Source organism: Brassica napus, chromosome A9, assembly GCF_020379485.1.
Source record: "Brassica napus cultivar Da-Ae chromosome A9, Da-Ae, whole genome shotgun sequence".
In the NCBI taxonomy this organism is placed as follows: domain Eukaryota; kingdom Viridiplantae; phylum Streptophyta; class Magnoliopsida; order Brassicales; family Brassicaceae; genus Brassica; species Brassica napus.
This window is the reverse complement of record NC_063442.1, coordinates 40,794,316-40,820,566: the sequence shown is the minus strand read 5'-3', so window position 1 is coordinate 40,820,566 and position 26,251 is coordinate 40,794,316. Positions and strand designations below refer to the sequence as shown.

Here is a 26,251-nt window from a genome sequence, read left to right as displayed (position 1 = left end):
GTACTGGAATTCTTCCACTCGTATCTTTATAACGAGGCTTCCCACAAAATTTGCATGAAACCCGCTGTTCATCCGCCCTCCAATAAATCATGCAGTTGTCTCTGCATACATCTATTACCTGATACGATAAACCAAGACCAGCTACGAGTTTCTGAACCTCGTAGTATGAGCCAGGAGCTACATTATCTTCAGGTAGAATACCTTTTACATAATCAGCAATCGCATCCACACAGTCTTCAGCCAAATTATAATCCGTCTTAATGCCCATCAATCTTGTAGCAGATGATAAAGCTGAATGACCATCTCTGCAACCTTCGTACAATGGTTGCTTTCCAGCATCCAACATATCATAAAATCTCCTAGCTTCGGCATTGGGTAAATCTTCCCCTCTAAAATGATCATTTACCATCTGCTCAGTACCTACACCGTAATCTACATCCGTTCTAATTGGATCTTCTAATCTAACCGGTGGCTGAGGTTCGCTAGTACTACCAAGTTCATAATCAGTTTCTCCATGATGATACCAAATTTTGTAACTTCGTGTAAACCCACTCAAATATAAATGAGTCCAAACATCCCATTCTTTAATAACTTTTTTATTTTTACAATTAGAGCAAGGACATCTTAACATACCTGTTTTTGCTTCCGGTTGTCGGTGAACTAACCCCATGAATTCGGTTATACCTTGTTGGTATTCTTCCGTAAGCAATCTCGTGTTCGGATCCAAATGAGGTCGATCGATCCAAGAACGAAAATAATTGGAAGAAGACATGTTTTTTATGAATCAAATTCGTGTGTAAAGAAAGTGAGAGGGAGGATGAAGATATGGTGTGAATGAAGAGGAAGAGGGGTGCTTGTATTTATAGGTGAAATCCTGCCGACGGTCCGAGGAAATTCCGACGGAATTCCGATGCAAACGGCTAGTTCGTCGGAATTTCCTCGGAATTTTTAAAATCCCCCAACGGCTCTCTAACGGCTCTCTAACGTCTATAATATTTCCTCGGAATTCATCGGTTTTTTCCGAGGAATACTAGTTTCCTCGGTATTCCGTCGGAATATTCCGACGAAATGTGTTTTCCTCGGAATTCCGTCGGAATATTCCGACGGAATTCCGAGGAAGCAAAATTTTGTATTTCCTCGGAATTGCCTCGGAAATGCCTCGGTATATTCCGAGGAATTCATTTTCCGTCGGATCGTCCGTCAGAATACCGCTGTTTTCTTGTAGTGAACCACATCAACATCGCCGCGAAGAACAAGATCCACGAGTTAACACTCAACATCGGTGGGAATCCAGTTTTCGCTCTGAAATTCCTGAGTTCCTTGGAACCCTAAACCCCGAAGACTTCATCGACTGGTTAAATACAGTGGGTGAGATTCTTGAATTTCGACAAGTTCCCGATGATATGCGAGTTCCGCTTGTTGCTACCCGTTTCAAAGGAAGGGCTATGGCGTGGTGGCAACAACTCAAGGAGTCACGGCGACAAGATAACAAACCACGAATCAACTCTTGGGATCGCTTGACAAAACATATGCGTCGTGCTTTCCTACCATATAATTACGAGCGTACCTTGTACAACAAGCTTCAGAACCTAAGACAGGGGTCCCGTACTGTTGAGGAATATGCGACAGAGTTCTTCTACATGACTGCTAGAATGACATCAGGCGAAACTGAGAAGCAACTAATATCTCGATTCATTGGAGGATTACGGTCTCAACTCCAAACCGCGCTGGCTCAGTTTAATCCACTTTCCGTATCTGAAGCTTACCAACGCGCCATCTCTATGGAATTACAGTTACGATCATCATGGACATCGTCTTCACGCTCACGATTCCAAACGTCCAATTCAGGCGAAAATGCTACACTTGCTACGGACGGAGCTACACAACGTTCGGAGCCTGCCAAATCAGGCCTTAACACCGAGACTATTGCTTCTTCAAGACCAGCACGTACCCATGCACTGCGTTGTTTTACTTGTGGAGAACGCGGCCATATTCAGACCGCTTGTCCTAAAAACACAAAGCGTGGCTTGATGATTCAAGAAACAGAGGACACCGAACCAACCTATGATGACTATGACGCTACGGATGACGACAACACTGATGTCATTCGAGGCGATACAGGTCTTAATCTCGTCCTCCGCCGGAACTGTCTACTACCTCGAGCTTCGCAGGAGCCATGGCTTCGCACAAATTTGTTTCGTTCGACTTGCACTATCAATGGCCGGGTCTGCAAACTCATTATCGACTCAGGAAGTTGTACTAATGTCATGTCATTTGAAGCAGCACAGAAACTTGGACTCACCGTCACGCCACATCCGTCTCCTTATCCACTTGCCTGGCTCAACAACGGCACCGAAATCAACGTCTCAAAACAAGTTGTCGTCTCCTTTTCCATTGGTAACTATAAGGATTCAGTAACTTGTGACGTCATACCTATGGATGCTTGCCACTTGCTTCTAGGACGACCTTGGCAGTTTGATCGTGATGTTATACATCGTGGCAAAGCAAACACTTACAGTTTTGTGTTTGACAATCGCACAATTACACTAGTTCCCTCAAAAGAACAACCTGAGCCAAGTCCGCGTGTAGACAATACTTTCCAAACGGACAAGTCCTCAACAGCGAAAACATTACTAGCACTACCCAAAGGAGAGTTTGAGAAGCAAATGCATGACGTTGATGTTCTTTGGGCATTGGTAGCCACACCAGTAACAATGACACCGCCTAGCAAACCGCCCTCGGCTTTCACTTCGTTGCTCGAAGAATTCAGCGACGTCTTTCCATCTGAACTCCCGAGTGATTTGCCTCCATTAAGAGACATCCAACACCATATTGACTTGGTCCCTAATGCAGTCCTTCCTAACCGACCGCATTACCGTATGAGCCCGCAGGAACACGACGAGCTGCGTCGTCAAGTCGAGGAGCTTCTCCAAAAAGGACATGTTCGCGAAAGCCTTAGCCCAGCTGCTGTTCCCGCATTACTCATTCCAAAAAAAGATGGTTCATGGAGAATGTGTGTTGATAGTCGAGCTATCAACAAGATAACAGTGCGTTATAGGTTTCCTATTCCGCGCCTTGATGATCTCCTTGATCAAATTGGACGTGCCACATTATTTACTAAGCTCGACCTTAAAAGCGGTTATCATCAGATACGTATACGTCCAGGAGATGAATGGAAAACAGCTTTTAAAACTAGGGAAGGTCTTTTCGAATGGACGGTCATGCCTTTTGGACTCTCAAATGCACCAAGTACGTTCATGCGAGTCATGAATCAGGCTCTTCGCCCATTCATTGGTAAATTTGTTGTTGTCTACTTTGACGACATCTTGATCTTTAGCAACGACTTGACTAGCCATTTGTCTCATCTACGAGACGTCTTGGAGGTTCTCCGACGTGAGAAGCTTTACGCAGCACACCACAAATGTGTCTTCGGTGTGGATCATGTATTGTTCCTAGGGTATATCGTCTCCGACAAGGGACTACAAGTTGATCCAGGAAAGGTTGAAGCGATCAAATCTTGGCCCACTCCTCGTTCGATCAGCGACGTCCGGAGCTTCCACGGCCTCGCTTCTTTTTATCGACGATTCGTGTATCACTTCAGCAATATTGCAGCACCCTTAACCGACTGTATGAAAGGCATCACGTTTCTATGGACTCCTGAAGCAGATCAAGCATTCGAAAACCTTAAGCAACGTTTGGTGTCGGCTCAAATCTTGGCTTTACCAGACTTCACTCAAGTATTTGAACTACATTGCGATGCGTGCAAGTTAGGTATTGGAGCCGTACTTAGCCAGTCAGGACGCCCCATTGCCTTCTTCAGCGAAAAGATTGCTGGTTCTCGGGCTCGATACAGTACATACGATGTTGAATTCTATGCTATTGTGCAAGCCATTAAGCACTGGCGGCATTATCTTTTTCACCAAGAATTCATCCTTTACACTGACCATGATGCTTTAAAACACTTGGGAAGTCAGGATAAAATTTCATCGCGTCATGCTTCTTGGATAGCTTTCCTACAACAGTTCACTTTTGTGATAAAGCATCAGTCCGGAAAAACTAATAAGGTAGCTGATGCGTTAAGTCGCAGACATTCTTTGGTCGCGACACTTCAGGTTTCAACACCAGGGTTTGCTGTGTTACCTGACCTATATGCACAAGATCCTTACTTTGGAACGATTTTGTCTTCAATAAAAGCGGGAGTTCGTTCAGAGTTTGTGTTACAAGATGATTATATCTTTCGGGGTACTCGTCTTTGTGTTCCAGAAAGCAGCCTTCGGCTCAAGATTATTAAAGAAATACACGAAGAGGGACACATCGGTCGTGATAGGACGTTGCAGTTGGTCGTGGACGGCTATTTTTGGCCATCATTGCGTCGTGATGTTTATCGTTTTGTCGAGAGATGTGTAGTTTGCCATCGTTCCAAAGGCCATGCATCCAACTCCGGTTTATATCTACCTCTTCCTATACCAACTCAACCATGGACTGACGTAAGTATGGACTTCGTTTTGGGTCTTCCTCGTACTCAACGGGGGAATGATTCAATCTTTGTGGTAGTCGATCGTTTCTCGAAGATGGCACACTTTATACCGTGCAAAAAGACAACGGATGCTGTACAAGTCGCGACCCTTTTCTTCCGCGAGGTTTATAGGCTGCACGGCTTGCCTTTATCAATTGTATCCGACAGAGACTCACGTTTTCTCAGTCACTTTTGGCGGTCTCTATGGCGACTGTTACGTACGAGCCTTGATATGAGCTCCGCTTACCATCCCCAGACTGATGGGCAAACAGAAGTCACTAACCGTACATTGGGAGATATGCTTCGCTGCTTGGTTGTGGATAACATTAAATCTTGGGATTCAGTCTTATGTCAGGTTGAATTCGCTCATAACCATGCAGTTAACAAGAGTACTCGTTTCAGTCCATTCCGGGTGATCTATGGCATTGTTCCACGTGGTCCAATTGATCTTGGAGTTGCACCAGATGCTTCACGTGATCATGGGCAGGCGATCGACTTCGTGGCAAATGCTTCAGCGATACACGCTCAGGTTCATGATAATTTGCAACTCTCAACAGCTAAGTACAAGGAAAGCGCAGATAGGCATCGTCGGGATGTCAAATTTAAAGTTGGTGATCGTGTATGGGCTGTTCTTACTCGTGAGAGATTCTCGCCAGGGGAGTATAACAAGCTGAAATCTCGTAAGGTTGGCCCATTGGAAGTGCTAGAGAGGATTAATAACAATGCATATCGTCTCATGCTACCATCAGATGCTCGATATTCTGACGTTTTCAACGTCAAACATCTCATTCCTTTTGTGGCTGAAGATGATTCTACAGATCCGAGGACGGATCTTTCTTCACCCCGGGTGACCTGATGCAGCGTGGACTATATTTCCTTTTCGGTTTTAGCTTTACTTTTACTTAATTATTTCTGTTCTAGTTAAACGTTAAGTTTCCTATTTCTTGTAAGGTCATAATCCTTAAGGACTTAGGTCTTTTCCTATTGATATATATAGTGCTCTCTAGGCTTTGTAAAGAGACACATTATTATTGAATTTATAAAACGAAGCTTTGCTTTCATCTCTTGTTTACGGCTAGATCATTGGTGATCTCAACGGATTCAAGCTCGTAGGTTCTTTTGGGCATTCTTAGACTAAACAATTGCGCCTACATCTATCGGTTACTCTATCAGTTTGCTCCAGGAAGTAGAATCATTTTAATTACTCAAGACAAGAGTGTTCTTGAGGAGTCAGAAGTGAATCATGTGTACGAAGTCGGGTCTTTAAGATATGATGAAGCACTTCAACTCTTCTCACGCTTTGCTTTCAGGCAGCCATACCCTCCTCCTGAGTTCGAACGCCTCTCAGTTCGTGCGGTTCAGCTCGCAGGGTTTCTTCCAATGGCCATTAGACTGTTTGGGTCTTTTTTTTTTAATTGGTAGAGGTAAAGAGGAATGGGAAGCTACACTTCTTAAACTCAGTGCAACGGAAAGCAAAGATAAAACCACAATGGAAGTAAGAGGAGGCACTTGTACCATTTTTTGTTCTGTTTTATTTTTCTCTGTTTCCTTTGTATAATATGTATGTGAGAACTTCTAAATGCTAGTATCAAAAGATTTTCTACTGTTATTAGTAGATTAATCCTCTGATTAGTTCCTTTTTTTTCCAGCACAGGTTTCAGTGTAAACTAGAGGTGCTAGATTTGTAAGAGACAAGGCGATACAACTGTAAAAGAGTCACAACGTAGTCATGATCAACACTCGCTTTCTTCACAGATAATATGTATGGAATTATGACGAATATTCTAGTTGATTATGAAGAGTAACTCCACACAAAACATATTTTTCTCTCTCTCAGCAAACAAACGCATGTAATTGTCAGTCTAATCTTTGGTTTCTGTTACAGAAGCGTGAACATAATAGTTTCTATAATGTTTCAGCTCCCATCTGAGCATCTAAGTCGTTGTAGTATAGTGGGAACGAAGACGGGTGATTACTCTGTCAAGTCGGGTTACTATGTTGCTATTGGAGCTGAGGGAGATGGACCAGAAGCTGAAGGAGATTTTAAGTGGACAAATCATGTATGGAAGCTGGACTGTGCGCCTAAAGTGAAACTATTCGTCTGGAAGGTTTTGAAAGGTGCGGTTCCGGTAGGAGAGCGATTGCTCGAGAGGCACATTGACATCGACCCTAGGTGTAAACGATGCGGAAGTAACGAATCTATCACTCATCTCCTCTTCCACTGTCAGTTTGCACAGCGGGTGTGGCATCTTGCTCCCCTTGCAACTGCCCCGGATTTTAGAGGAATGATAGATTTAATGGCCGACTGGCCCGCACTGAGCAATCTAAAAGCCTTACCACCAACCGGCATAGCATCGGGTAATCTGGTCCCATGGATCTTTTGGAACATTTGGAAAGCAAGAAACAGATTCGTATTTGAAGGTGTCTCTGCCTCTCCCGAGGATACTCTATCCTCTGCAATCCGTTTGGCTCGAGAATGGAGCATAAGTGGAAAACCGGAGAAGACTGAAGGCAAGAAACATCGACTGATAGAGGTGCCAGTGTTAAGCGGAACGACGAGGATACAGACAGATGCAGCGTGGTGCTCAGCAAGGAAGATTGCAGGTATTGGTGGAATCATTCATCTCCCTCCTCGCAATAGGGAGATCCAGTTGAAGATGGAGTTTATTGCATCGCCCCTAATGGCCGAAGGATTAGCGCTGCGGGAAGTTATGCTTAGATGCCAAGACCTGGAGCTCCATAACCTCAGATTTGAGTCGGACTCTTCCCTTCTAGTTAATTGCCTCAATCAGGTTGTTTCCATTGCAGAGATGCATAGTGTCGTTGCAGACATCATTGAACTGTCTCGTAGATTTGCTTCTGTTGCTTTTGTGTGGATTCCTCGTGAGAGGAATGTTGAAGCCGATATGTTGGCAAAGAGAGCTTTAAATGTAGCTGAACCTTTGTTGGTTGGGAATGCTGTTATTGCTCCCAACTAAATTTCTCTTTCAATTAATATAAGTGTTCCAAAAAAAAAAAAAAAAGTATTCCCGCCCGTCACGCGGGTGACCCGGGTTCGATCCCCGGCAACGGCGAATCTTTTTGTTACATTTTAAGAAATTGAAATGTTTTCATGAAAATGAACAAAAGATTATAATGGCTTCGCCCGGGTTCGAACCGGAGACCTTCAGTGTGTTAGACTGACGTGATAACCAACTACACCACGGAACCTTTGTGCTTACATTGGGAACAAAGAGCTTTGATAATTTTGATGTCTAAGAAATCTTTAGATGTTTGGTCCGTAGAGTCATGTAAGCTGCTCTGTCTATTAAGCCATCTCGACTGCTCTGATCTTCTGTAAAAATCATGATTTGATAGTCTAAGTTTCAGCTGGTTGATAGGTGTATTTTGTTACCCGGACTTTTTAACAAAAAAAGAATCTACATACCAAATCAGTCTCTAAGATTGGGGTGGTTTAACTAAATCGGTTCAAACCGGCTAATGTATATCTGACAATAGCAAAAGAATAGGATAAAAACTGGGGGGGTTTAAGATCACCAAAGTATAAAGCAACATGTGTCTTTATACCAACAAATCATTTGAGTTTCAAACTGAATAACAAAAGGCTTTGGATGGGGCATCTTTGAACATTACAATCAACTCCTTAGCAGAAGATGCTCTTCTCAGAACTGATCATTCTGTTTGGGTCGAAAAGCGCCTTGCTGCACAGGGAATTATTCCCATATGGAACCAATAATGTAAGGAATGGAAATTTGAACGATATGTAAAGAACATGAATAATCCAACACTCGTGAGGTTTTTTATTAACTTGTTTATAATAAAAATATTACACCAAAATTGAAGAAAAGCAAAGTCTTGCTATCTCTCAAAATGTAGTAATTAATTAAAAAACATTCTTCGTTATGCTAATCCATTTTCAGTAGAGATTATTCTCTTCCTTGCCTTCTCAGCCTGCAAATTATATATAGATTCCATTTACTTTAAAGCATTATTAAAAAAAAACACAGAATGTGATATAGATCAAGCTGAAATGTCTTTGCACCTGTTCCTTCCAATTCATGGAAGATGTGACTATAGCCAGAACAGTTGCTTGCACAGAGGATCCAACCAAAACACCGCACCACAATCCTTTCCCGTTAAACCCACGTCTGAAAGCTAAGTAAAGTCCAACGGGAGCTCCTACGAGATAATAGGCCACCACGTTGTTCCAAGCTCCAATGTGTTGCCACCCACTTCCCCTAGCAACACCGTTAAGAACTGCAGTAAATCCATCGAGAATGAAGGAAAGACATAGCAGAGGAGATAGCTCCGCAACATAGTCCACTACTTCGTTGCTGTTGCTGAATGCGTATCCTATGATGTTCCGGCAGGTGAAGAGAAGTGTGCTAAAGAAAACTGACTCCATCAGCCAGAAACAAAGCCCTGCCAATACTGATACCCTAGCAACTTCAGGACTCCCAGCTCCCAAATTGTTTGACACGCGTGTGCTACAAGAAACCAATCCATGGTTGAGGTGAGGAGGTTAAAGATGTTTTGAGTTAAAAATTCAGATCATATACCTCACAGCTGCCGCAACTCCAGATGAAACTACATAGTGCAAAGTTTCTGTTGTAAGGCTGACATAGTAACATGACATGAAACAGCCCAATAAAATTATATAAAATATACTTTTTATCAAAGTTCTTAATAAATGTTAACTGCTTAAAAAAAACTTTGTCAATCAATTGAAGTATGTGAATATTTTACTTACCATATTGAAAGCACAGAGGTCTCGAGTTTAGGGTTTGGGAGTAGTCCTGAGGAGAGTACGAGCAGCTCAAATAGCCACCATTCTAGGCTATTATACATATAAAAAAGACGAAAATTGAAAGTGAGAGAGGACTAGATGCAGACCCTGACCCATCAATAAAGTTAAATTGACTTACCACACCATTGCTGCTGATGGGACCCCGAAATGGAAGAACTGTTTCACACAAGGCACGAAATCATCGGATACAAAGGAGCGAGTCTTCTCACAAGAGGTGGAGAATCTCACGTAGCATGCGAGTATCACAGCGTAAAACCAGAAAGACACACTCATAGCCAAAGCAGCTCCATTGCTTCCAAGACCAAACACGGAAACCAAACTCCAGCAAACTGGGATGTGGAACAAAAGGGTGGTTAGGGCACAATAGAGGAGAGGAACAACCAACCCTTGCGTCAGCAGAAACCGAGTTACTGGTATGACAATAGCATATCCGAACAAAGCCGGTATGAGCCAAACGGCGTAGGAGCCAGCGACTCTGGAGATGTCAGGGTCTTGTCCAAGAGAGATCAGAAGCTTTTCCATGTAAATCCAAATAATTGATATGAGGATACAGATTGGGATATTGGTGGCAATGGCGGAGTATGTGTAGGTTCCGAGTTTCTCGTATTCTTTGGCTCCATAAGCTTGGCCACAAAGTGTATCTAATGCACCCACTAATCCAAACTGCACAAAGAGTTTTCAATATCTTAGAGTCAGTTTGAAGAGGACGGAGTCCAGTGCCGTGTCTAGGTGTTGGGAGGCGGGTAAGGCTAAAAGTTAAAAAAAATGTTTCCATATTTTTATTTATTTATTTTTTTTTTTTGAAACACATTTCGATTGATAAAGAAATTAGTTGGGAGCAGTAAAAAGGCATCACCAACAACCAAAGGTTCAGGAGCTTTCAAAGCATCCTTTGAAACACATATTTCGATTGATAAAGAAATAAAAATGTTTCCATATTTTTATTTATAGTAACATTTATTTCATAGAACCTTACAAAATGATATATTCAGTATTTATAAATCCAAATGAAGAACCAAACATGATATTTCTTATAAGAATATAAATTATATAGTTTACTAAAAAAAATTCAGAAACATAAAAACGTCTAAAATTATCTATGCTAATTTTGTAATTATTTAATCAAATATATTATATATGTTAATTTAAATAGGCTAAAGGTGGAGCTAAAAGTGTATTATTACAATATCAGACATTAATTTGTAGAGATGCGCTAATACTTTTATGATACAAACAAGAATAAAAATACTAATTTCAGGAATAGATACGAAAGTTGAAATTCGTAAATTCTATAATAGCGTGAAGTACTGAAATATATCTTAATAGTATAAATAAATTTATAGTGAGAAATTCTGCATATACTTAAGACAAATAGAAAATCGAATAGTTATTACCATAATCTAAATAGAGTATTAAAATAGAAAGTCTTGCATAGTTATTACCATAATACTGAAACCGGAGACATTTGTGAAGGAGGTGGCAAGAGCGACGCCGGAGAGCTGAAGCTCGCCTTTGTGGCCGGCGATCATAACTGATATAACAGGCAATAGGTATTGAGCAATGGTCACGGTGGCCATAGGAGCAGCTAAGCGGCCCACTTTCTTTAGCTCGTCGGTGAGCTGACCTCTTTGCCATGTCGTTTTAACGGGAACTAACTCCTCCTCTCTCAGAAGAAATGGCTCTTCCATTGTAGTGTTCCAAGTTTTCAAGAATGAAATGGAATCTTTATAGACAGAAAGAAACCAATATCAATGAAGAAATTTCTTTGCAAATCGTGGAAGTATATTATTATTATTATTATTAATTTACTTGACTTTCGAGTAACAAAATATTATAAATTTTCCACGAGGATCCTGGTGTGATCTTCGTATCATCAAATAGTATATAATAAAGAGAAATTATAATGTATTAACGGAGGCGAGAGGATGGCGGGGGAGACCAAATTGTATTTATGAATCACCAGATCAATGAATTTTCTATAATATGGAGAGTCACGTTGGTAAACCTTCGGTTGGATGATATAAGGATCGTCGGATCTGTGAACTTTCAATCGCATAGACTGCCAGTGGACTTTTGGTAGTATATACGTGGATGGTCGGATTGGTAGGCTTTTGATCGTATGGACCGATAGATCAGTGTTGGACATTTGGTTGTATGATATCTGAACTCTCTGGTCAACGGACCGTGTGATCAGTGGTACCTACCGTCAGTTCACTGGACCTTCGATTGTATGGACTATGGCATCATCGGATCTTTAATGGTAAACGTGATATTGCTAAACAAAAAAATATATTAAGTATCGTAGAATATGTTAAGTTAATAGAAGTGCCAAAATACTAAAGAATTAACTAAGTAATGAAAAGGTAAAACGGTTTGGCATATTGCTAGTATGAAATTGTATTATTGGTTCGTTAATTATACTGTGTTCCAAAAATGTGTGTGTGATATCGAGCGTTTTTACTGGGTAAATCAATAATCATGCCTCTTTGATGTAAATGATCATAATTAGTTGTATGATAATGAACATGAGGCGGCTATAAAACCATCAAAACATGAATATTTCGACTTAAAGACTTTCTGTGTTTTGTAATAACAAAATTGTAGCTTTATTGTACTTTTGTGAAGGGTTGTTCACGGGTTGACGCCCTATCAGAACTATCATATATCACCAAATTCACAGAGACTTTGATCATAGTTCCATTTCCCCTTCGTATGAAAATTTGAATACTATTTCCACACCAATATGAAAGTTCAAATTCTAATTCCACATATCTCTATAATATTATTTGAGAAGTGAGTTTCCTATGTGTCGCTCTCATATTAACTCTCACGATGGTTGATTACACTAATACCCTTAATGAATTAAAAATATTAAACATTATTATTTTTTTATTTAGTTTCCTTTTAAAAAATTTCCAAAAACATATACATATAATAAAAAAGGAAATTTTTTATAACGTTAAAAAAAAAATTGAAAACGAAAATATATGTATATATAATATGATTTCAAAAAAAAAAAAGTTCACAAAGTAGTAATATTACATTTAAAAAATATTTTTAAATAAAACAAAATATAGTTTTGAAGTAATAAAATACTTTATTTATATTTATATTTTTGTAGATGAAAAACATAAATTTGTATATAATGTGATTTTATTAAAAAAATTTACACGGACAATCTTGATATTAGAAAAAGAAATAACAGTTCTTTCAAAACATAATTTTAAACAATACAAAAAAAAATTCAAACTAATAGAAGTATTTTTATATATCTAACTATTTTCTTAGAAGATTACACAAAATAATTGAGAAACATAAATTGATATATGTTTAATTGACTAAAAATAGTTTATAATTAGTATTATTGAAGTGATTTGTTTATTTTTCATATATTTTGTTGACTATAATAGCTTCCAATTACATCAGAAATAATATCGATAAATTATATTTTACTTATATAATATTATTTTCAAATAAAATTACAATTTTGTGTACTGCTTATTTTTAAGAGATATTGAAAACAAAAAAAAAAATCAAATAGTTGCAAAATAGATATATTATATTTTATCATTATTAAAGTTATTTGCTTTTAATATTAAATTTTCTTTTAAATTTTATGTTTGTGGAACTTAATATAACTATAATCAAAATACCATAGCAAATCTGAATTCTCATTTTTAATATTAATTTAAATAAATTTTAGTTTCCATTCAATAAATCAAAGGCATAAAGTTATTTAGAATTTATAGAATATTTTAATTATTATAAATATTAATATGTGTTCATGAGCTTCCAGAAATGTATCACCTACTTATGTATGTAACTTCCTATTGAGCATCACTTTCTTTTATAATTTATTTTTAAAAACATCAATATATAATTTGATAAATATTATGAAAATACATGCACGTTTAAACGATAAATAAAATTGATTTGATTTGACTTGATTATAATAAAAATAAAAATATATCATTTGAATTTGAAAGAATAACAATAACTCAATATACTCACAACATGAGTGATTCGACTAATCTAACTTATATATAAAATCATAGATTTAACTAAAATAAGAATATATAATTTTATAAGAATAGTAATTTATTTTATAAATATAAATCATAGAACAACTCAAAACATATTAAAATGAAAATAAAATATTAAACAACTGTTACAATTTAGTTATTTTCTAAAATTTATATATATATGCATGAGACTTCAGAATATTATCCTTATATTAATTTATGTAAATTAGAATCAGACACTTTAGTTTATTTTATTTTATTTTAGTCTAAGCACAAAATAGTTGAAGTTATACATAATATTCATAAAATATATTTATATATTTAAGACAATAACCACCTAAATGCAAATAAGAAATTAATCAAAATTTTAATATATTTAGAATAAAAAATATTATAGTTGAATTCATAGATGCATTCCAAATTATGCAAATGATGACTAAATTGACTGTAAAAACAACAAAACTGATTAAATATAACATATATAAAATCATATATATTCTATTAAATTAGAAACATGACCTATTGATATAAGTTTAGTCCAACATTTTTTCCACGTGATCTACTTAAAAATAACTGTAACTACTTTTTATTAACCCTCCACTTTAATCCCAAAAATCTCGGGAACCATTTCACTCTAATGCATATATTAGTGGATGGTTATATATTGAGAATATTAAAACTTCCACTTCTATTGAATTCACAATAAAAACAAACTAAACTGAATGGCCACTAAAATAAATTAAGACGGATGCATTGTAGAGAACATATAACTGATGCATTGTTTGTATTTAACTGTCTACTTTATATGTTTATACAAAATTTATGGACACACAAACTAATAATTTTAACCTATTTAATTTTCTAAATATAAAATCTTGCACAGGTTCAAAATTCAGCACTACGAACAATGTTTAACTTCTTTTTAACAATGAAAACACAAATATGAAAATTAATTTTCTAAACAAAAGTTTAAAACAAAAGATTTTTCCTGCCTTTTGAAAGGGCGGGTCAGAATCTAGTGTATTATTAAAGTAATATAATATTATAAATATAAATGATGCTTACAAATTATAAATTAATTTAAAATTAAAAGTAAATATCAATCAATTATTATAGTATATTTACTTCAAAAGCATTTATACCCGTGCATGAGCACGGGAAAATCACCTAGTATACGATATTTTTGGTTGATCTGGTACAACCGATATTAAACCGTACTTAAACCGTTTAGGACAAAAAAAAACTAATTATAAATCCGATTCAGTCTCAAAATCATTGTCCTGACCCGACCCATTTAAACCATTAAAATCCCAAAATCGTAAACCAAAAATTGAATTGGGGAAATTCAGAAATTGAAGAGAAGGATGAATAATGTCTATGGATATTCAAGTGGATCATCAATGGTGTCAGAAATGAGGCTCGACGGTGAAATTGTTTCTCTCCATCTCCTCTTCGTCATCAGATCCATCACGAAGAGATGGGTTCGACTGAGCACTAGCACCATTCATCGGTTTCGACTATAAGCAAACAATCCCTTCGCAGTCGATGTCAAATTTCATCTGGAGGTTTCGTCAATTTCACTCCTTTGAATCTAGGGTTCCAAAAGGGGAAGATATAAAAAAATGAGATTTTGTTCCTGGTAAAAAAGGGTTTAAATCAGGTCAAAATTAGTCAAAACCCGATTTAAGTTAGATCATTTTGGTTTAATTGGCTATTTTATTGGATAAAACAAGTAATTGGTATAATTGGTAAATAGTAGACCCTTGTTAACCCACGTTTGTGTGGAAACATAATTAGAACTTCGAATATATGTGAAATTAGAATTCGAACTTTCATATGGTGTGGAAATAAGATTCGAACTTTCATTTGATGGGAAAATTTTGTATTCTCAAACAAAATCTACTCTTTGTAACTCATGTGTCTAACCATCAATTTAGTAGTCATTTCGATTTATTTAGGTCTTAGGTGGGAGTATTAGATTTAGAAATTTGATAGAATTTGAAGGAATTATAGTTTCCATTAAATTCTAGTGTTACTCAATTGTGTATTTTATCAATTCTTTCAAATTCTAGTGTTAATCAATTATATCTTTTATCAATTCATTTAAATTATAGTGTTATTCAATATTTGGTAAATTTAATAGAAATGTTATTTGAAAGGAATTTAATGGAAAATGTAATGGAAAAATGCAAAGGATCAATTCCTTAATTTTATGATGGGATTTGGTTGTTTAGAAAACACAAATAATTGCATTTATCTCTCTCTCTTATTTTCAAAGAACGGAGACTATCAATGTGGATAAAATCGTTCATCATCAGGCATCATCCTTAGCATGCAACCGTGGCATCAACCTTGTCAACCGAACCGCATGTTCGTGAACCGCTTGTCAACCATGTAGTCACATTTCTCTTTTGTCATCCAGATTAGTACGTAACAATTTTTTCAAAAAGCATTTTGTTTGATCTCTCCTATAAATTCCAATCAAGCACAATCAAGTACGCCCAATCTAGAAGTGAAAGATCATCATTTTTGTAGCACATATGATAATCTTCTTTTCTTTCCGGAGATAAACAAAAATTTATCCATTCCGGATTATCTGATTTTTACAGGAGTTATAGAATATTACACAAAATTTGATTTTTAATACTTTAGCGAAATTATAATTTATTTCGTAATCTCACTTTATTTTGGAATTGGGATTAGATTTAAGAAGCACTTTTTGTGATTGAAAAAAGGAAAACAAAAAGAAAAATCCTAATCATGCTTGGAATGCGTATTTTGGCTTATGCAATCGTATCTGTATATATATCATTAGGGGTTGACGAAGGGGATACACCTTTGATTGCAGAGAGTCTTCTTCTACACAATCGATCAATTACCAATTAATTATCAAAGAAAAGCCATGACGGGTACAACTGTTGCTGATGCTATGCCTACTGCTACTGTTCTCCAAGGACATCCTTCCCTTTATTAGATATAGCAACACAATATGCTATGATCACTCTCATTACAATCATTCTCCACACATCACGTTCTGTATATTATCTTTCCATATCTGTACATCTCTGTAACTATATATGTACTCTCATCTCATTGTCAATAGATATACAATTCCATATCATAATATGGTATCAGAGCCTAGATCTCAATGACCTAAATTTTTCTGTCTCTTTTTCCTATTCTTCTTCTTCTTCTACGCCGCTCTCTTTCTCTGATATTGTCAAAACTTCTTCATTCCTTTTTCTTGTTCTAATCAGTCATGTCGAATGAAAGCACCCATCGGGCCTCCTCTGTTGAGACCACCACGGTCTATAACGCTAGAGATCCTGCCACCACTCTTTTGTCAGTCAATATGGCCAACATCACCAAACTCACGAACAACAACTACATCTCGACAGATCAAAGCTCTTCTTGAAGGACATGAGCTTCATGGCTTTATTGACAAGACCACCACAGTTCCTGAAGCCACGATCGTTGTTGATGGTCAAACCATACCGAATCCGGACTTTCCACCATGGCGACGTCAGGATCGACTTCTCTATAGCGCGCTCATTGGTGCGATCACTCTGCCTCTCCAATCGGTGGTCACAAGTGCTACTACGACATGTGAAGTGTGGGATCTCCTAACCATGACGTTCGGTACTCCCTCTCGTGGTCATATTCAACAGTTAAAATATCAACTCCGAACATGTGTCAAAGGCGTCAAGACGATCAGTGAGTACCTTCGGCTCATCAAATCCAAGGCTGACGATCTCGCTCTACTTGGTAAGCCTATGGATCCAGAAGACATCACCGAACAAATTCTCGCTGGACTGCCTGAAGAATACAAACCGGTAGTTGATGCCATTAATGGTAGAGATACGACAATCTCTTTCTCTGAGCTGCATGAGAAACTTCTCAATCGCGAGGCAATGGTAGTCTGCAAGGACACCGCTCCACCTACTCTTACTCCAGTTACTGCAAATGCTACTGGTTACCGTCCAAAACAGAATGGACAGAACAACTGGCGACCTCAACAAAACCGCAACAACAACAACTCTGGTCACTACCAGAACAGCAATCATCGTCCATCTAAGCAATACATGGGACGTTGCCAGGCATGTGGTGTTCAAGGTCATAGCGCCAAGTATTGTCCTCAATACCGTATTGTTCCAGGCTCCTCTGCTCAGCCATGGACCCCTTCTCCACAGAACCAGTTATCGAACCAGAACTGGCGTCCTAACTCACAACAACCGTGGCATCCAACAGCCAATGCTGCTATGGTCACGGGTGATTCAGCTACATGGCTCCTGGACTCTGGCGCTTCCCACCACATGACCTCGGACCTTGGTAATCTGTCACTTCATGCGCCATACAATGGAGGCGATGATGTTATTCTTGGTGACGGTTCCGGTCTACAGATATCACACACTGGTTCTTTCTCATTACCCTCTTACAAACAACCTTTTTTTCTTAATAATGTTCTATATGTTCCTTCGCTTGATAAAAATCTGATCTCGGTTTTTCAACTATGTTCCACTAACAATGCCTCGGTTACATTTACACCAACTTTCTTCCAGGTAAGGGATTTGATTACGGGGGCACTTCGTCTGGAAGGGAAGCCTAAGGATGGCACTTATGAGTGGCCACGATCCCCTTCCACCAAACCACCATCTCTTGCTTTTGCTTCGGCTATTAAGACATCTATTTCTGATTGGCATTCCCGTTTGGGCCATCCAGCTTTACCTATTCTTAAAACTATGATTTCTAAGTTTAAGTTACCATTATCATCTACTGTTTTGCTTGCTAAGCCTTGTAGTGCTTGTTTGATTAATAAAATGCATAAGCTTCCTTTTGGTCCAACAACTATTGTCTCTTCTTGTGTTCTTGATATAGTCTTCTCTGATGTTTGGACCTCTCCTTTAATTTCAGTAGATGGTTTCAAATACTATGTGATTTTTGTAGATCATTTCACTAGATATACATGGTTTTATCCATTGAAACAAAAATCTCAAGTTCTTGAAACTTTTACTAAGTTTAAAGCTTTGGTTGAAAATCGATTTCAATCCAAACTTAAAACTTTATATACTGATAATGGTGGAGAATATATTGCTCTAGCTCGGTTTTTATCAACTCATGGTATTTCTCATTTTACTTCTCCTCCACATACACCTGAGCACAATGGTATAGCTGAGCGTCGTCATAGACACATAGTTGAAACCGGCTTAACCCTCTTGTCGCAAGCTTCTATGCCTAAGTCATATTGGACTTATGCTATGGCTACTGCTGTGTACTTAATAAATCGCATGCCAACATCTAACTTATCTATGAAATCACCATTTGAATGTCTCTTTGCTACAACTCCTAATTATTCAAAGCTTAGAGTGTTTGGTTGTTTATGCTTTCCTTGGTTAAGGCCTTATGCATCAAATAAGTTAGATAATAGGTCAACTCCCTGCATATTTCTAGGTTATTCTATAACTCAGAGTGCTTATTTCTGTCTTGATAGAGCTACTACACGCATTTATACTTCAAGACATGTCACTTTTCATGAATATGTGTTTCCTTTTACTTTGCCTAATGACCTCACCTCTGTTTCTGATGATGATGTAACAGAAGCTCAACGTGCAGATAACTCCTTTGTGTCCAAGATACCGATAATTCCTTCACGTTCCCCTACCTCTGCTACTCCAATACCGGTCCCTGCTGCAACTCAAATACCAGTTCCTGCTGCAACTCCAATATCAGCTCCTGCTGCTGCTGCAACTCCAATACCGGCTCCTGCTGTAACTCTAATCATGACTCCTACTGCTGGCTCAACTCCTCAATCCTCTTGTCCCATACCTACTGCAGCACAACCTGAAACGCTAGCCACAGAAGCTCCAATGACTCAGACAGAGAATGTGGCAACCACTACAGTTCCTACCCGGGTGTCTACACGAGCTAGAAAACCTGTTCAGAAGCTGAACCTTCATACAACAATTACTCCACTCACCGAAACTATACCAACATCGGTCAAGGAGGCTTTGAAAGATCCTCGGTGGCGTCGCGCAATGTATGAAGAACTTGATGCTCAACTAAAGAATCACACATGGGATGTCGTTGATTCATCCGGCCACTTTAATGTTGTAGGCTGTAAGTGGGTTTTCACAATAAAGAGGAATGCTGATGGGTCTGTTGATAGGTTCAAAGCTCGCCTAGTTGCTAAAGGATTCAATCAACGCCCTGGTGTTGACTACACCGAGACTTTCAGTCCTGTAGTGAAACCGGCAACGATCAGACTGGTTCTCAGCACCTCTGTCTCCAAGCAATGGCCTATCAGACAGTTTGATGTTAATCACGCTTTTCTTCAGGGGACACTGGATGATGAGGTCTACATGATGCAACCTCCTGGTTTTGTAGACAAGGACAATCCTCATGGTGTCTGTAAGCTACGCAAGGCTGTATATGGTTTGAAACAAGCTCCTAGAGCTTGGTATAATGAATTGAAGTCATTTCTCCTCCACTGCGGTTTCAAGAACTCCCAAGCCGATGCAAGCCTGTTCATCTACAACCGCAATGGCACTCTCCTATACATGCTTGTATACGTTGATGACATTATCCTTACCGGGAACAACAATGATCAACTCAAGATCTTTATTGATCAACTCTCTACTCGCTTCTCTTTAAAAGACTTGGGCAATCTTTCATATTTTCTTGGAATGGAAGCTATACGTACTTCTCAGGGTCTCTTACTAACACAGTCTCGTTATATTGCAGATTTACTGGAGAAAACAAAGATGACTGGCTCCAAATCCGTAGCTACCCCGATGTGTCCTAGCAGCCACTTAACTCTTAACGGTGGTTCCCCAATGACAGACCACACACAATACCGAATGGTTGTGGGGAGCTTACAATATCTTTCTCTCACACGTCCAGACATCTCCTTTGCCGTCAACAAACTATCTCAATTCATGCACCAACCCACCGAAGAACATTGGCAAGCGGTCAAGAGACTTCTTCGCTATCTGAGTGGGTCACAAGCCAAAGGCATCTATTACTCTGCGAAGAACACCCTCTCAATTCATGCTTATACTGATGCTGACTGGGCTGGGAACAAGGATGATTACACATCAACTGGTGCCTACATTGTCTACTATGGACGTCACCCCATTGCCTGGTCATCCAAGAAACAAACGGGCGTGGCACGGTCCTCTACTGAAGCTGAGTACCGGTCTCTTGCCTCTACTACAGCTGAGCTATGTTGGATTCTTTCTCTCATGTCTGAACTTGATATCAAAACGACACAAATCCCAGCCATTTACTGTGACAACATCGGGGCGACATATCTAGCTGCTAATCCTGTCTTCCACTCCAGGATGAAGCACCTTGCCTTAGATTACCATTTTGTTCGACATCAGGTCCAGACAGGACAACTTCGTGTATCACATGTCTCCTCTGCCGATCAGTTAGCGGATGCCCTAACAAAGCCTCTTCCTCGGCTTCGTTTTGAAACTCTGAATGTCAAGATTGGCCTAGCTGAAGGTAGTCCATCTTGAGGGGGCATATTAGATATAGCAACACAATATGCTATGATCACTCTCATTACAATCATTCTCCACACATCACGTTCTGTATATTATCTTTCCATATCTGTACATCTCTGTAACTATATATGTACTCTCATCTCATTGTCAATAGATATACAATTCCATATCATAATACCCTTTTCCGTACTTGGTGGTGAGAACCAAGTTGACTTTTTCTTTACTAATTCATTACTATACTAAATTGTTGACTCTTTAGGCTAAAATAATAATTAATTTAAATTGTTGCTGCAGGACAAACAAGAACTTACAATACGACTTGGTGATGAGCTTCATCCTCATAATCCTCAACGTTGCAGCAATCCTGTATATGGCACACCACAAGATTGCTTTTACCGCAAATAACTTTTATTTCCAGCTTTTCATTGTTTGGTACTTCATTTCTGGCATAGCGAGTTGCCTGGTTTGGTCCGCCGCAATTGTCCTAGTCGAAGCTTATGACATGTACATCGTGGGACGTATCTGTCACATCTTTGGCTTCGCTATTCTCCTCCACCTCCTCTATTGTATTTCTCCACGTCTGACCCTATGGTTCGGTATACCATGTTCGTTATGGTTCCTAGCCGCTTTCATTGAACCTCTTTACACAGTTCATCTACCTCCAGTATTTGAAGATTTCCGAAATTGCTGGAAGTTTGTGAATGAAGAACAAGTTAGAGTTGTTACAGTTTAGTTTTTATATCATTAATTTCTTTAGACCCTCTTAGTATAAAAGAATGAGATGAGTTTTTTTTTCTTAGGTTTTTTTTTATATGTACAATCTAATAACATTTGATTTTGGAAAAACTAATAATAATTCATGATTCCAAACGATTCCTTTCACAAAAACTAATTTTTTTTTCGAGGTGCACCTATATACAAATCTAGGTTTGGACATAATCTAAATCTTCGACACTAAATCTATACAATAGGATGATGACGATCTCCACGCTCCTTCGTTGAGGAGAAAATGGGTCACTTGTTTGTCTTCTTCATGAGAGGTTCACTCTGTCCGGATCCAATTCCGGTGAATTTAACCACTGTCCTAACCGTTTTGGTGAGAACCAAGGTTTTGAAGTGATTGATAGGGTATTTTGTTACTCGGATTTTTTTTTCAAAAAATGAAACTACATGTCAATTCAATCCCCTAAGAATGGGGTTTAATTAAAGGGATAATTAAATCGGTTTAAAGAGGCTCATGTATATATCTGACAATAGCAATAGGAAAGGATCAAAACTGGGGCGATTACAACATGTGTATATAACATCACAAATACTTCATTACAACTCACTCACCATCACATTTATAGTCGATGAGAGGAAACCAAATGCTAACCACGTTGTGTTTTGGCTCGAGAAGCGCCTAGCTGCACAGGGAATTATTCTTGGAACCAATAATGTTAGATTTGGAACTTTGCACAATACGTAAAGACATGACTAATCAACACTCATGAGGTTCCGTTAAAATCATAAATTAATATTTTTTGTATATATACATATTATATAAGCACAAAGAAACAATTATATTATTTGCTTTATTTCACAATAGAATTATCTCTATATTTTTTTTAATATTTCCATACATTTTACTAATATTTAGTAAAATTACAAAAACATCTCTATATTTTCTTAACATTTTCATATATTTTGCTAATATTTAGTAAAATTATATATAAACCGTTTATAAGTTTTATAAAACATATTTTATATACACCAAATAATATAATAAAAAAATATGAAAGTCAAAATTCAAAAGTTTAATTAATGTATAACTGGTAAAATTAATTATGTTATTTATTTTATAAAATAAAAATATTCTAAAATAAAAATCCAGATTTTTTTTCGTAAATTAATAAAATATCATAACCCTAACATTATTAATTTCTAATTTTTTTACTGTATGTGTATATTTTACTAACCATATTGAAAGCACAAAGGTCTCCAGTTTAGGGTTTGGGAGTAGTCCTGAGGAAAGTATGAGCAGCTCAAATAGCCACCATTCTAGGCTATTATACATATAAAAAAGACGAAAATTGCAAGTGATATAGGAGGAAGCAGACCCTGACCCATCAATAAAGTTAAATTGACTTACCACAACATTGCTGTTGATGGGACCCCGAAATGGAAGAACTGTTTGACAGAAGACACGAAATCATCGGATACAAAGCTGCGAGTCTTCTCACAAGAAGTGGAGAATCTCACATAGCATGCTAGTATCACAGCGTAAAACCAGAAAGACACACTCATAGCCAAAGCAGCTCCATTGCTTCCAAGACCAAACAGGGAAACCAAACTCCAGCAAACCGCGATGTGGAACAAAAGGGTGGTTAGGGCCAGAGCCGGCCCGAAAAGTTTTGGGGCTCTAGACCATTTAGTAAAAATTTCAAAATTTCGGGGGTTTAAAATAATTTAAAAGAATAGAAGGCAAACTGTTGTAAAAATAATAAATGATGTTGTTGTTGTAAGGATAAAATATATACTGTGATATTATGAAAACAAATTAAGAGTAAGAAATCAAAATAGATGATTATTGAATATGAGCTCATGGAGCTGCAAGGTTTAGCCCCCTGGAAAGACTAAGTTGTTGTCACATGATATATGTGACCACTTCAAATTAATCCGTAGTCATCGACCACGTTACGCTATCAAGGGGAGAGAAATGTAACACTCGGAAGCAAAGTGTGCCTGCTTCCTTGAGATAAAAGAGCATTCAAACCGCGTAACTCCTCTTACAAAGCAGGAGTGGAGTACGAGAACAAAGTCACTGAAGACTTAACTGAAGGATAGTTTTGTAAAATCTCAATTTCTGGTATATGTAAAAAAAACTTAAGATAATTGATTTGGATATCTATGTCACCAAAGTTAGTTTACTTTTTTCGACACACATTCATTTAGAACTCCAGAGTTAAGTGTGTTTGAGCTGGAGTAATAAAAGGATGGATATGCAAATGAGGCCAAAGCACGGAGAAAAGTCGGGTGGTAATTGAGGTTAGTAAACAATGATTGTGAACTTTCGAAAAATTAATGCACCGTTCACCGGACGGATGAGGCCCACCGGCTAAGAGAGCAGACGTGGACGGACGGAGCGTTACAAGTTTTCTCAAGCAAAATCCACTCTTTTTTAACTCATTTGTTTAACCATCAATTTAGTATTCATTTGGATTTATTTAGTACTTATCCAACAAGAATCTTGGATCCTTTTATATCATCTCAACACAAATAATAAAACTCATTGTGAAACTAGCATCTATAATCGTCATACTCTGATCACTATAACATTATTATTATTATCATCATACCAGCATCACTATAATCAGTTGTTTAGCATTGTCCAGCCGCCAAAAATTAGCAGAATTGAAGGTTTCCAAGTTGGAGGAGAGCGGTGGGATTAAATGAGCCATGTTCATTTGTTCAATCTTTCAATAACACAAAATTTAGATATATAATATATAATAAAGTAAATTGGCAAGTTTGAGCACTTTCTGTTTCTGGCCTGGCCTTTCATGACTTGCAGTTTTCTCCTCGTTCTCTTATATTACAATCCCCATATGGCATGTTTTATTGGCTATCAATCACCTCTTTTCACTTGTAAATTCAGACAATGCCAACGTGGCTCTGCTCTTGTCCCCGTGGCACCTTTCACCTCGTCGTTTTGTAACTAGGCACATTTGTATAGTTGTATATTTGATTTGTGGTGATTTTAGCATGTCCATTAAACTCGGATGAGATGGTGTCGGTCTTGATGGAATTTGTTATTTGCTTTTTTCCTGACATTTCATCTACTAAATAAGAATATCAATCATGATTGACAAGCCAATCTCTAATGAAAGAGATCAACATAAAATGTGATATCTAATACGATCATCGAATAATAACAATTAAGTTTGTGAATTACATAATCTACACAATAAACCACGTGAGAAAAGAAATGAAGAAATAAACTTTCCTGACAAAAAAAAGTTTGGAAATAAACTTTCCGGTCATGTAAGAAATTATTGGCCTATCAGACTATCATCGAAATAGCCAAGTCACTGGATCAATTCATCATGATAGTGGTATGTTGTTATGATGAGATATCATTACCTTCAGAAAGCATATCCCATATATTAGGTGATTAGCGTAATTATCCTCTAGTGATTGGAGTAATTATCTGACTAATTACATTCCTAAGATCATTTACATTTAAGTATAGAGATGTATATATATAAGAGTCGAAGATATGTCCTTGCATATAAATGAGTTGTTATTACCATCATTGGAGGATAACACAATAACATGTTACTTATTAATTAGTGTTTTCGAGCGCATTATACGTATCCCATTTTCCACTTTTCTTATACAAACACGATCATTGTTTCAATATTTTATTTTATGGGAGCTTATGGCTTTATATAACCTCTCAGTTGTATACAACTCTATCTTCACTTTTCACAACACATCACACTTCCAGCAAAAATAATATCTCTCTCATATTTCAGAAGGAAAAAAAATATATACATGACAACATACGGCACAAATCCAACGTCAGCTAACGACCTAGCACCAAAACTCGAGTACATCACACGAGCCAATGACCAACAGAACGTAAGACCCGGCCTCGCCACACGCCGTTCATGGAAACAAATGCTCGACCTCCACTCTTTCAACTTTCCGCGCAAAATAGCCACCGTGATCACCAGAATCAAAGCGAACACCGTCTACTTCCAGACAAACTACACCATCGTTGTCCTCTTCTCCGTGTTCCTCAGTCTGGTCTGGAATCCCTTGTCACTCCTAATCCTACTCGCTATAATCGGCGCGTGGCTCTTCCTCTACTTCCTCCGTGATGAACCACTCACTGTATTCGACCGCGAGATCGACCACCGTGTCGTTCTTATGGCCATGTCTGTTCTCACTCTCTCGATACTTTTCTTAACCGACGCAAAGCTCAATATTGCAGTGGCCATCGTGGCAGGCGTGGCGGTTGTATTGTCCCACGCAGCTGTTAGGAAAACAGAAGATATGTACCAAAACGAAGATGAAACCAGTCGTTTACTTCCCTAAGTATAAAATGATCTTCATTTGCTAGAATATTTGACATTATGAGTATGATGTGTTGTTGCGTTTAGGCTTTTCAAATCTCTTATAACTAAAATGTTGTAGCTACCATTGTTTATTAAGGTTTATGTTTGTTTGTTTTTTATATTCTATGTTATAGCTTATTAGTATTCATCCTATTTTCTCTATGACCACTAACCATAGTCTATACATGTATTAGGTAGGTTGATACCAGAGTCGTGAAAACATGAATACCGGATGATTTCCAACTCTGGTTTGGTTTAATATAGCTAGATGAAGTGACAACAATTGTTGGTAGATAGTT

The 26,251-nt window shown here is 37.8% G+C and overlaps 4 protein-coding genes and 1 non-coding gene across 5 annotated transcripts; 3 read left to right on the top strand and 2 right to left on the bottom strand.

The window, feature by feature from the left end:
* Positions 1-5,694: 5,694 nt before the first annotated feature.
* Positions 5,695-7,538, top strand: LOC106363811. The gene is made up of 2 exons (XM_013803491.2): positions 5,695-6,011; positions 6,166-7,538. Exon 2 carries the CDS (start codon positions 6,427-6,429, stop codon positions 7,492-7,494), a length of 1,068 nt encoding a protein of 355 aa, XP_013658945.2. The 5' UTR covers positions 5,695-6,011; positions 6,166-6,426; the 3' UTR covers positions 7,495-7,538.
* Positions 7,539-7,652: 114 nt separating this feature from the next.
* Positions 7,653-7,726, bottom strand: TRNAV-AAC. The gene has a single exon. It is a non-coding gene; the product is annotated as a tRNA-Val (tRNA).
* Positions 7,727-7,793: 67 nt separating this feature from the next.
* On the bottom strand, positions 7,794-11,011 carry LOC106363812 (protein DETOXIFICATION 3-like). Its single transcript, XM_048740575.1, has 5 exons — positions 10,766-11,011; positions 9,442-10,001; positions 9,267-9,353; positions 9,076-9,132; positions 7,794-9,003 (listed from the first exon to the last, which is right to left on the bottom strand). Exons 1-5 carry the CDS (start codon positions 11,009-11,011, stop codon positions 8,508-8,510), a joined length of 1,446 nt encoding a protein of 481 aa, XP_048596532.1. The 3' UTR covers positions 7,794-8,507.
* Positions 11,012-16,247: 5,236 nt separating this feature from the next.
* Positions 16,248-22,660, top strand: LOC106363813 (retrovirus-related Pol polyprotein from transposon RE1). The gene is made up of 3 exons (XM_048740574.1): positions 16,248-16,289; positions 16,603-20,724; positions 21,110-22,660. The coding sequence occupies exons 1-3, from the start codon at positions 16,248-16,250 to the stop codon at positions 21,581-21,583; spliced, it is 4,638 nt and encodes a 1,545-aa protein (XP_048596531.1). The 3' UTR covers positions 21,584-22,660.
* Positions 22,661-24,994: 2,334 nt separating this feature from the next.
* Positions 24,995-26,096, top strand: LOC106369033 (PRA1 family protein F1-like). The gene has a single exon (XM_013809134.3). It carries the CDS (start codon positions 25,387-25,389, stop codon positions 25,930-25,932), a length of 546 nt encoding a protein of 181 aa, XP_013664588.1. The 5' UTR covers positions 24,995-25,386; the 3' UTR covers positions 25,933-26,096.
* Positions 26,097-26,251: the final 155 nt, after the last annotated feature.

Excerpts from the sequence above, each read along its gene's own strand:
- LOC106363811 (XM_013803491.2), top strand. The coding sequence starts at position 6,427 with ATGTTTCAGCTCCCATCTGAGCATCTAAGTCGTTGTAGTATAGTGGGA.
- LOC106363812 (XM_048740575.1), bottom strand. The coding sequence starts at position 11,011 with ATGGAAGAGCCATTTCTTCTGAGAGAGGAGGAGTTAGTTCCCGTTAAA. Across the intron at positions 10,002-10,765 it reads TCTCCGGTTTCAGTATTATG|AAACTCTTTGTGCAGTTTGG; the intron begins GTAATAACTATG and ends CTAAGATATTGA. Across the intron at positions 9,133-9,266 it reads ACCTCTGTGCTTTCAATATG|CCTTACAACAGAAACTTTGC; the intron begins GTAAGTAAAATA and ends TTACTATGTCAG.
- LOC106363813 (XM_048740574.1), top strand. The coding sequence starts at position 16,248 with ATGACGGGTACAACTGTTGCTGATGCTATGCCTACTGCTACT. Across the intron at positions 16,290-16,602 it reads ATGCTATGCCTACTGCTACT|TCATGTCGAATGAAAGCACC; the intron begins GTTCTCCAAGGA and ends TGTTCTAATCAG. Across the intron at positions 20,725-21,109 it reads ACCATTTTGTTCGACATCAG|GCTAAAATAATAATTAATTT; the intron begins GTCCAGACAGGA and ends TTGACTCTTTAG.
- LOC106369033 (XM_013809134.3), top strand. The coding sequence starts at position 25,387 with ATGACAACATACGGCACAAATCCAACGTCAGCTAACGACCTAGCACCA.